The sequence below is a fragment of the Manis javanica genome, chromosome 4 (assembly GCF_040802235.1).
Source record: "Manis javanica isolate MJ-LG chromosome 4, MJ_LKY, whole genome shotgun sequence".
Classification (NCBI taxonomy): Eukaryota; Metazoa; Chordata; class Mammalia; order Pholidota; family Manidae; genus Manis; species Manis javanica.
Window position 1 is genome coordinate 77,662,359 of NC_133159.1, and position 12,115 is coordinate 77,674,473.

The 12,115-nt window shown below is 40.4% G+C and overlaps 1 protein-coding gene across 4 annotated transcripts in view; it reads right to left on the minus strand.

Moving 5' to 3' along the window:
- Window positions 1-12,115, minus strand: part of TGFBR3 (transforming growth factor beta receptor 3) — a 184,828-nt gene that overhangs the window by 146,521 nt on the left and 26,192 nt on the right. For all 4 annotated transcript variants that reach the window (XM_073234265.1, XM_073234266.1, XM_036997991.2 and 1 more), the window contains one exon: window positions 11,624-11,802. In XM_073234265.1, coding sequence (XP_073090366.1) covers window positions 11,624-11,684 — 61 coding nt within the window. In that variant the 5' untranslated portion in view covers window positions 11,685-11,802. The remainder of the gene's footprint in view (window positions 1-11,623; window positions 11,803-12,115) is intronic.

The following is a 12,115-nucleotide window of genomic DNA, read 5'->3' on the forward strand; positions in this document are numbered from 1 at the left end:
CATTTCTCTCATAAAACCAATAACAAACAAAACTTCTAGGAGATGCTCTTTGGGCTCCTTAACTCTGCAAGGTCCACATGAGCTCCATCAGGCAAGAGCCTGGAGCAGTAAACTGGCAATTTAGGGAACAATGAAGCCACAAGCACTTCTCCAAAAAGAAAAACAACTCTCCTCTTGGCCCAACTCCACAAGCCAATTGAGCTGGATAAGGTCCAGGTTAATCTCAGAATAGCCTCTCTGCCAACTTTCTCCACAGGAATTAGGTTTTTCAGCATGGGCTTTGCAAATAATCTAAAACAATTAATTAGGGCATTTGAATTCACTCTGTACCGTTAATGAAATGTTGCCAGACAGCCTTTGATAGAGTATTTCTAGAGCTAATTAGATGTGGCCAAACAGGACACAGACTCCCTGGGCACCCAAGGGCCAGGCTAAGCCCTGACCACTGACAGTGAAGCCATCCTTGAAGATGATCCTGGGGTGACAGAGGTGGGGGACTGCTGGGGCCAGGCCTTCAGGGTCCCCCACAATATGCCAGACCCTGCTCTCAAACTATATAATGAGCAAATTATGTCTGAATTTGATAGTTCAAACTATTCTCTCATCCTAAAGATATTTTTTTCTTCTAATGGATGTAAATTATTAACTTGATACTTAAAAGTTTTGTATCACTTCTAGTCCATATCTCCATCTCCAAAAAGATTGGTTTTAATTTTTTAAAGATATATAGTTTTAAAACATAAATATTAAAATAAGCCTCATCCCAAAATTCTCTTCTTTCAATCAAAGAGGCCTGAATAAGCCAAGATTCCCCACTCCCACAACCTCATTCATAATGGAAATTTTTCTATTTTTTTCACTACCTAAAGCCATACAGAATTCCAGACTGCTCCACATGCATGACCAGTAAAATAAAAATATTTTGGGGCTGTCTAGAAAAAACTAGCAGAGGGAAAGAAGTAAATGTTGTTGCATTCCTCTGGACTTTTCTGGTCCAATTTCAAAAACAGCACGACTACCACCTGGGAGTGGGGTAAACTCCAGGGCTATCCTTGGGTTGCTCACTGCCTGCCCTGACAACAGTGATGAGATCTGAAAAAGCAAATCAGAACACCTTATGAACTACTCAGTAGCAAAATATATAAATTAAAGCCGCTTTAAAAGACAGCTTTTCAGGCATAGAGGTTAAACCTCAGCGTCTTACCCCATTTTTAATAAAACTGATGTCAGCTCCTTAACTCTCGAACACACTGCACAATTTGTTGCTAAAGCAACAGCTACCCAAGAAAAATCCCTAGACTCTTTGGCCAAAGTTGTTCTTGATATTAGGGGAGCCACTGGTTATGTTCTAGTTGAGCAAGGAGGTGTCTGTGCTGTGGCCACCGCCACCTACTGCACCAGGATTGACACTTCTGGGGAAATTGAAACTCAGCTACCTAAGTTCACTGTCTTAAGTCTCTTGGTTTGGGTCTTGGGGACAATGGCTCCAAAGTATACTGCAGACATTGGGAATTATCCTGTTTATAATAATGTCCCTGGTGCACTGTATTTTCTTAAAAGCTTTAAATGTGTGTTTGCAGCTGCTCAAACCAAGCAAATGATCCTCCGAAGATTAGAAGTGAAGAGAATGACCGACTTAAAAACTGTGAACCCAAGTTGTGACCTATGAATACTACACAGAAAATCAGCAAGAACTGCATGAACTTTAGGTGACAGCAGGGAGAGGTGCAATGCCTCGAATTTTGATCACATCTCTTCAGCAGAGAGTCTGATCTCTGCTGAGGGGAGATAGGGATTGTTAAAAACAAGATAACAGGCCCAAACTGGAGTTATTTATGCTAAGCACCTTATCATCAAACCAAAGACTGCATTACAGTTTTGGCTCTCCCAAAAATGGAATCCTAAACCAGTCAATAAGGAATAACCTGGTCAGCACTAGTGAGGTAATCTGCCTGATAGAACCCTTGTCACCCCCAAAGTAAAGTCACCTTGCTACAACTGACCTATTTTTAACTGGCATGACTTTCTTGTCCTATTCCCTTCTGCCTATGAAAGTCTTTCATTTTGTTCAGCTCTTTAGAGCTCCTTTCTATCTGCTAAATGGGATGCTGCCTGATTCATGTTATGCATCACTAAATAAAGTCATAAGATCTTTAAAATTAAATAATAAATAAACATGGTGTCAGGTGCTAAACAAATACCAATAACAACTTATGCAATTTTTTCCCTTCTGAAAAAATGTTGACTTTTTTTGAAGTTCTAGCCTGGAGTCTGATTATGGGGATGAAGTAGAAATCAGTAAGGAAGCTAGAATTAAAACTTGGAACAGTTCCAGCAGAAATGAGGTGTGTCCAACTTAACTTTAACTTTAACACCATTAACCTACCTCAACTCCTCCTGTTGTCCAGTCAGCTGGCACCTCATTACCTAGAGTCTCTTCCAGAAGCCATAGGTGCCATACCATCCCCACGATCATTTAATCAACGTATGTCTCCTACCTTAGTCTACTAAGTCACAAGGCAAGAAATGGGAAAAGGCAAAAGAGGCACAGAAAAGGAAGAACTGGGGAGAAATTTATTCTCTAACAACTATGACGATTATATCAAGGTGTTACCCCCAGTAACAAGGTGTAAACCCTAGTTTCTGCAGGTGCACCATACTCACAGCTGGAGAGCTACAGGGGTCTATGGAACTCACTCCCTCAAACCAGTTTCCTCTCTAGCACATGGACCTCTCTAACCCAAATGAGTTGACTGAAAGGTTTTCAAGGTAGCTACTTCAAAGGCATGCTAAAACCAAGTTCCCTTTTATGACAATAGGAATTTTCTAGAAGGTGTTTGCAGGTTCAGTGTTATACTTTGTGTACTGAGAAAACAGATGATCTGTGCTGTCAGATGCAGTCCTCAGACCAGCAGCATCAACATCACATGAGCCTGTTAAAAAAAAAATGTATAATCTGTGACCCATCAAGACCTACTAAAACAGAATCCACGTTAACAAAATCCCCAGGGGGATTCATAATGCACATTAAAGTTTAGAAAGCACTAGTCTAATGTTTGTCCATTCATAACTTCCAACTCCAAAAGTAAATGAATATACCCCATCCTCAGTCAAACCGATATGAATATCCTTATTACAAAACATATCTTAAAGTGATTATTTTCTTTGCAGAAAAAATATTTGCCATAAGTATCAAATAAGTATCAAGTACTTGTTCACACTTAATATGTAGCTTAATTTATAAAAATGAGTTCACACACAACATATTTATTTACTGTGTAAAGCTGGATGCAACTGTGTTTCTCTGAAACACTAGTTATGGTACAAGAAGCACTTTTGAAAAAGGTGGTAAAACTATCAAAATCCATAATCCTAGAAAACAGACCACCTGGAGAATGAAAAGGATGAGACCTGGAACTCACAAGAGTAAGTTGGGAAAAAAGAACATGGGCTTTTAAAGCAGTAACTTATCAAGGACAGTCATTCCATTCCCAGTGCAAAGATATTTTCTTAAGATGGTTTGGGGGGTTGTTCTCTGTTTTAAGATCAGCTTTCACTGTTACATAGGAGGAATTACCTTTACTATTAGGTTATGGCACAGTGGTCTACTGATAGGAGATTTATGTCTTTATCCTCTTTCCTCCCCAAAAGGAACAAATTGAAAAAAAATCAGAAAGCTGCTCTTCATTCTGTCAGCATATCACTCATAAGGGTCCCTCCTTTTAAAATCTGATCATGGCTACCTTCATTTCTTACCTCGTTATCACAATAGCTACCACCTGGTATCCCCAAATGCACCCTTGCCCAACAGCCTAATCTTGACACACCTGACAGAGCAATCCTTCAAAACATCCTTCAGATCCTATCCTTCTGCTGCTCACACCTTCCAATGGCTCCATCTCACTCAGTAAAAACTTCACAATGGCCTACAAGGCTTTATGAAGTCCCATACATGCCCCCCAGTTAACTCTGACTCTCCTCTCTAGCAGCCACCTGGCCTGCTTACAATTGCTTGAGGACTTCAGGCAAACTGGCACCTCAGGACGTTTGCACTTGCTATACCTTCTGTCTGAAATCCTTATTCCCCAGATAGCCACGTAGCTCACCTCTTTCATTCACATCTTTGCTCAAATGTCATCTTCCCAGAGGCCCCCCAATCACCTTACTTTAAATCATACTCCCAGACTAACAACCCTTACCCCTTTGCTGTCACTGCACCTGCCAAAACAGGCACAATTTTTTGTTTCTGGTCCATCTCTCCCCACAGTAGAACATAAGCTTTAGGAGGACAAGGATTTTTGTTGCTTTGTTCCCTGCTGTATCTCCAAACCCAGGGGTCTAAAATTCTCTACAGATGCTTTTTGAATAAATCAAAGCACATAAGAAGGAGGAAGAGCTCATTGTTCGCACTAACTCCAAAGCCTCCCTCTTTCTGTGCCTCAGGAGCTAGTGAAGTACCTGAGGTTTGGTAGGCACTCCAAGTTTATTGACCAGACTACAAATTCTCACCTAAACATAGGAATTATTTACAAATTGAAAAGAAATGTGAAATGACAAACAGTTCTTTCCTCTAACTTAAAAGGAAGGAGTGGGTGGGAGCTCTTTGGCATTCTGCTTCACCATGCAGCCCTGAAACAGAGCTGGCAGGCACAGGTGCATCCCACTGGAAAGGTGCTTCACAGGAGAACTGCTGAACAGCTCAACGGCATCACTAATGGAAACAGCAGAGCAGGGGCTAACTCCAGAAGCTGGCGCTCTGCTCTCCTGAGGCCTGCGCTACCTGAACATCCTTTGGGCTGGGGCCGAATTGGGAAGGGAGGCAGGCACTACTCCTGATGTCTCCAGTCTGTCAGCTAGAGTAGGACTAAGTTATTCAAGCCTGTGAGGACAAAAGAAAGCAACACAATGAACTGAAAGCAGTTTGACTGGAACTTCTTCCTTTTGCTGTTAACTACCACTTACCACTATATGGTTCCCTTCACTGCCAAGAGAATAACTTTTTTTAAAAAAATCAACATTTTCCTTTGAAGGTGGTAAGATTTTCCACATTTCACTCATTTTTTGTAATTTCTTTTTTTTTTTTTTTTAAGATTTCTAAGAGTTGGCAGGATGGGGCAGGACAACAGCTGGGTCTCAGTCCCCAGAGCATCTGCTGCCTGGTCCTTGGAAGGAGAACTCTGACAGCAAGTACATTTCCAAACCCTCTAGAATGCCACCCAATTTAGCATCCTCTCAGAGAACAAAAACATGAACTTACTGGACTCCAGGATAAATCTTTCTTATGCCACCCTAGCAGAGAATGTTTTAAAGAAAATGAAAGTCAGAGGTAACATGGATGCAGTGCAGGCCAGACCAATATACCAAGTGGGGCAAGTGCCTCGAGGCCTCGACACCCATGTGCACGGCAAGGCCCGAGGAAAGGTCTCATACTGGAACATTTCTGGAATACTCCCTGATCCTACAACACTTCCAAATCCAGCACTTGGAGTTCAGAGCTCTAGCAATGATTCAAGGTGGCCCCAGAGTGTGAGGGACCAGTTATCACAGGAACCAAGCCAAGAAAGCCTCATTTCCTACATCCACAATGTGTGAAAATATAAGCTCTGAGGCAATTAAACAGCTGTGTGGGAACATACAGATAGCTCTATTTTCGTGAAAATGTTGCTCAGTATTTATAAAATAGACCATCACTGGTGTTCTAAAATAACTCAAATAAATCAGGAATCCAGAAAGTAGGTGGCAATTACATAATCTAGGCATAAGGATGCAAAGAAGAAACCTGGGTTCCATTGACTTGTCTAACCTCAAATCTATGTATAGTCTTACATTCATGGCAGGTATCTTTCCTACATTATATATATATATATATATACACACACACACATATCTAGTTACCCAACTACCTATTAGTAAACTCTCCATGCAAGTTTTTTTAAAAAGACCTTTTATTAGATGTCCTATCATATTCCATCAACACATACACTTACTCATCCAGGCCCATGCAGGGCAAGGGAATCATTAAGAAAGAAACTCATCTTGTCCTTGACTACAGCTAATGTCCCAGTGTGTCTGTGTGTGTGTCTGCTACTCTTTCTATGCAAAAACATAAAACAGGGAGGGGCCTCATCATGCTTAAGTGTGCACGGCGTCAGGGAACACAACCTAAAATGCAGGCCACTCTATCTACTGTGGGTCTTTTAATACAGTTCTTTGCTCCTTAAAATAAATAGAAAGTTGGCACTCTGGTGATAGGTGGCATCACAATTTACATATTTTTTCCCTATGTATCCAAAAGTGGGTTAAACATGAAAGTGGTCATAATAACAAACTAAAAATGATAATAATCACAGACCAAACCAAAAAGTTGTGTCCTGAGATTTAGGGATTGGCAGGAGAAGCAATTGCTTTTGCTTTGAACCTTCAAGTCCGTCCCTCCTCTACCCTTGAATTCCCAGGTGGCAGCCCCCGCCAACACTCTCCCTGCCTTCCTGCCATTATGAGTTACAGCCTCTGATCACTCTGTTGGCAGAGAGGAGAAAACTAAGGCAGGACCACCTCTGTGGTCCCCAGGCCACTAATGTCAAGTCCAAGAGAAAGAGCGCCAGTTCTTCTTGGGCAACACAATGGTAACAGCATTAGCTCTGGAGTTGCCCCCACTCTGCCAGTTACTACTTGTACGACTGTTCATCAGTGACCACTTTAACTTTTTTCTTAATTGATTTGGATTTCATTATATAGTAGATTTTTCATCTCTAAACCTCAGTTTCCTCACTGGTAAAATGAGGTAATAGCAGTAACAGGAGTGGTGGCAGCAGTAATAATTACAAAAACAGTGATAATGAAAATACCCACCTCACTGGGCTTGTGTAAGGATTAAATGAACTGATACATATAAAGTACCCAGTAGAGTGCTCAGTGGCACTGTTTCAAGAGCTAAGGGGTGCTCTGCCACAAAAAGACCATAAGACCTGTCAGTGCAGTTTGTCTGCCGAAGGATGCTGAGTTCTGTTTTGACTAAGAGTTGAGCTACCTTTCTAAATTACTTTCTCTAACTCCCATTATTCTCAGTCTAGAAATGAGGAAAAGAATACCTGCATACCCCAGGGACTTCTCTGAGAATCAAATGAAATAGTAGGAATACAGATATTTTGAAAACTATAAATATGAAATTATTTTACTCTTAGTTTAGCCTTCCCACAAGCCTGCCAGCTTATTCCATTTCAAACCAAGTATTAACCAGCTGTTATCACTGCATGCTGTCCAATGGACACAAAGTTCAGAGCTTTCTTAGGCAGAAAATAGCTCCAACTAAAAAAAAAATCTCTATTTTCCTGTGGACTATACCTAGAACTCCATGTATGCCCAGTAGAGATGAAAAGAAAAATGTTTGCTCAGTAGAAGTCTGTGTGCAGGTCATGGGCAAGCTTCCAAAAGGATGCACCTAGGCACCAAATGGAAACAGTGGAATAAGGGAAATAAACATCCCACCAATACCCCACTGGCATAGAGGCCAGCAGCATGTCTGCAGAGCTCCCCTCAGTGAAATCCCACTGACTGGAACATAGTGACACAAGGGGCGAGTGGAGCACTGACAAGTCCATCACATCCAACTAAAGCAATTTCCCTGAATTCACTGTGTACCTTTTTCTCTTGTTATTAAGGCTCCTGGGAACACAGCCCTACCTAACTCTGGGAAGCCTCAGAAGCAGCAATTAATATTTTTAAATATGTGTAGCAGAATCATTTTAAAGTGAAAAGTTAGTGAGCCTTAAGCCCACAGGAGCAAGCATTTATTTTTGAAACTTCCTACCTTTCTTATTAGTAAGATTATGAGATCTAAGGTGCCCAAAACTTAAGATCATTTCTGGTCAGGAGGCTCTGTGGGCCTTACATAGCTCTTGTTCACCAAGAGCTTGCCCTCCCTTGTCACAGTGCTGCACAGTGACCAAGGAACAAGGGGAGGAAGAAGCACGAGTTTTGTCAAAGCGACCGCTGACCCTGGGACATGGCTCACTGACCATTGCCTCTTCCACCCTCGGCCACAATCAGAGAAGGAAGAGCTTTCACTGAAGGTCCAGCGAGGGGCTGGAACAAGCCGTCTCTTACCATTCTACCTGGGCTCATGGGATGTGCTGAGCTGTGCTCTGTCCTTGCCTGGCTACAAGTCTAAAGGAGGCCTTTTACAATCTCCACCCCTTCTGCTGCCAAGAACTCTACAACAGAGCTTTGTAGACATGTCCATGAAGTACAAATGCACATAAAGAAGGCCCATTACCTGGGGGTCTTTCTGTTCTGAGATGCTCATACTTACATCTCTTCTGAGGCCAAAGGGGTAATCTGGTTCCAGGATGGCTCACTGGTGGCTACTCAATCAAGTAAAGAGGTCATTCCACAATGAGGGTCTCCTACATGGAGGCCCCAGTGGAGTGGCTGATGGGCTGAAATTTTAAGCCAAACTGCCCGGGTTCAAGCCCCAGCTTGGTCACTTACTAGTTATGGGACTTCATACAAATTATTAACTAAACCGAGTCTCAGTTTCCTTGTGTGTAAAATGCAAATGATGATAATAATACTAATACCCAACTCACAGGGTTGTCTTAAAAAGACAAATTAATTTGCTGGCAGACAGCAAGCTCTTGACCAAGGGTCAGCCCATGTGCCAGGTAGTACTGTCTGGGAAGCTTATGAGGCCATATTCTCAACCTCACTTTTTGAGGCTACAGATTGAATTCTAAGGTTAAAGAGTGTATGTCTTTGGTACAGGAGAATGGAAAAAGAGAGAATCCAAACCTCAAAATGAAATCCACAAGCCTCGTTCTGATAGTTAAGGTCCTCCGTAATCTACTCCCATCCTTCCTTTCAAACAGACCTTCTGCTACATTCCCACACCAGTTGTCCAGGTCATCTTCTTTAAAAATACATCAAGCACCTAAACGCCATGTGCTGTGCAAGGCACAGTTCTCCCATCTGGTCAACCCAATGCCTTCCCCTTTCTAGATTCTGCCTGGCCTTCAAAATAGAGCTCAAAACTTCCCCAGATCCCTCCCAAGCTGCTCTAACCCACCAAGGCTTCCCCTTCTAACCCCAAGTTCTTTTAGCTTTTACAGGCACTCACCATACATTGATTATTTTGTTATATTAGTGTATTTTATATACCTAACTAAAGTACAAACAACTCAAAGGAAGGGATGCCTCTTACATTTCTCCGTATAGCCCTAAGTGACTCATACTGTGTTCTGCACTTAGCATGGCCTCAGTGAATAAATGATTGACTGATGTTCCAGGAGGGCAAGCAAACCCATTACCATTCTTTTTAAACAAACATTCTTCTGATCAATACTCTCTCAGAGTGTACAGACTTAAAGGCTCTGTCTGCAGACCTAGACAGATTTATGGTTAAACATATCATTCAGTAGCTGTGTGACCTTGAAGAAGTTATTTAACCTGTCTGTGCTTTAGTTTCCCCATCTATTAACCAGGGATAAACAAAGTACCTACACTTCCTAGGCTAGTTACAAGGATAAACTGAGGTAATACACATAAACCACTTTGAACAAGGCCTGGCACACAGTAATTGATCAATTACTCCATAAATATTCATTATTATTACTATCTTTTTGAAGTTCAACTCATCCAGAATGCCACAAAAAGCATTCTGTAAAGTATGCTGGGCCTATACAGAAAGTCACTGGATATCACAAACAAAACATTTCTCCTTTTTCTTCATTAATTTGGCCCATTAATTTGTTCAAAAAGACATCTCTACCTCTGTACTATTTCTCATGTTAGCATGGCCTCAGTGAATAAGTGATCTTTATGTGCATTCGTACTTCATGGACATGTCTACAAAGCTCTGTTGTAGATTTCTACCAGTTGCCTCATGTTGTTACAAAATCTATAATTCTACTGTACCTTCAGTTTTACTGTACACTTCAGGAAAGCTTTGAGTGTACATACAACTCAAAAAAGTGTACTTTACCAATGCCTTCAAAGAGGAAGGAAGGTCTTAAGCAAAACTCTTTCAATTATTGATTACATCAAAGCTTACACAGCCATCAAATTCACCACTTTTCCATGAAGTACCTTCTTCAGTTTTGTTTTTCAGTCTGTCCCAGGCATCAATGAAAGGAGAAAATTCTACCTCAAACCCACCAAGTAAGATAATACATCTCATCATCAAAACAACACATTTTCCATTAAGCTGTTTCTCTCTCTCTGTGTTTTTCTTTTTTTTGCTACTACTTTAAAATGAGATTTTAATTAGATCAGTTTTAATATACAGGCTAAAAGGCAAATAACTCTTCAATCATGAGGCAAAATGAAACTGCTGACAGGGAGAATGGGCAATTCAAACTTACACACTGGCATTCAAAACAACAACAAGAAAAAAAAACTAGCAACTTTTTCTCAAGATACTGGCAACAAGGGGGACATTCTGCTTTCCCATCTCATACACCAAGTTCTGCAGACTGGCTTCATCCAGTCTGCCTACATTCAACACCTAGTCTGAGTTATTGAAGCCTTAATTAACATTGGTCCAGCTTCTTCAGCATAGCACAGAGGTTAACAGCACAGATATAAACCTGGCTTCTCCACTTCCTAGCCACATGCCACTATGGCAAGTTATCTAATCTTGCTATATATCTCACTTCTTCATCTGTAAAGTGGGAAAATAATCATACCTACCTCTAAGCTGTGATTAAGTGAGCCCATAAAGTAAGAATATTCTTATTAATTGTTACATTCTACAGTTGTTTAGCTCAGTATCTGGCTGTAGTACACGCTCAATAAATGGTAATTATTATTACTCTTTTCATTGTATGTGAATTCAATAGCCAAAATCAACAGGTTAATCATTTTTCAAGTCAGTATGTTTCTTGTTGAGACCAGCCAGTTTGCAGAACTGGTCCAACAAATTAGTTTTATTAACAGACACTAAACAAATTACAGAAAAGTAGAGCAATTTAGCTTCCACATTTGTTAAGTAACCCTGACTGCAAACATTAAGATGTTGATGTTGGGGGGGTGTCTAATACTCTGACACTCTTATTGAAGCCACCATATCCCAACCAAGGCATATGCTTCTTCTCATCTCCAACCTCATGCTCTGAGGGCCTCCAGGAAGCACAGCATATTTCTGTACTTTTTAAAATCATATATTAAAATATCAGAAAGAGGCAAAATTAAATACTTTGTAAGCAGTCTGTGCCAGGAATGTTACCTCTAACTAGAAGAGCTAGAGCTACTTATTTTGTAATAAAGAACAAAAAGCCTTTCTTGAAATTCTTATTTAGGGCAAGGAAGTAAATGTAATCTATGCATTAACAAAATTAAGTGGGATTAAAAATTAGCGTATTTGTTCTTTACCAACCTCAAAGCTGAAGGTTAGGTATCTGCATCACTATGACCGATTTTAGGAAGTCTAGCTCCAGTCTAGTAAAATACAACTGAGGCAAACATAGTATGCATTGCATAGTAGTCAAATATCTTATTTCCCTGAAGAACATAAATACTCAAGTTTTGTATAATCATCACATGCCCTGGTTTTTTTAAACTGAGGAGACTAAGGAAAAACATATCCAAAAGAAAATACAAAACATGTAATTTACATTAGGCAACTCACCTGCAGTGGCTAAACAGGAACTCATCAGGGCAAACATGGCAATCACATAATGAGAAGTCATTTTTATTTCTCCAAAGTGTGTCCTGTTCAGTCACCTCAGCTGGTAGGTCTTCGAATCATAGACAATCTTCACAAATCAGAAGTGGCCTTAAAATCCTTCTTTGCAAATTGCAAACAGCCTGTAAAAATAAACATATTTCAAGAAGAAAACTTAATGCAGAGCTTTTTTCAAAAACACACATTAAATGAAATGAAGAATTTGTAAAAAGTGTTGAGATAAGTTTCTCTTAAAAGATGCTAAGACAGCACTCCAGCAAACTAAGGGGGAATGCTAGCTACCTAATGAAGATTTTTATAGCAAATACTTTTACAAAGATATGATTATTTTTAACATTTTAAGTCTTTGGTTTTTCATAAAGTTTCCAGGAATACAGAAGAAAATCAAGGTGCACCTATAACATCACCAGTTATGTTGTGGTTCTAAGATAACCA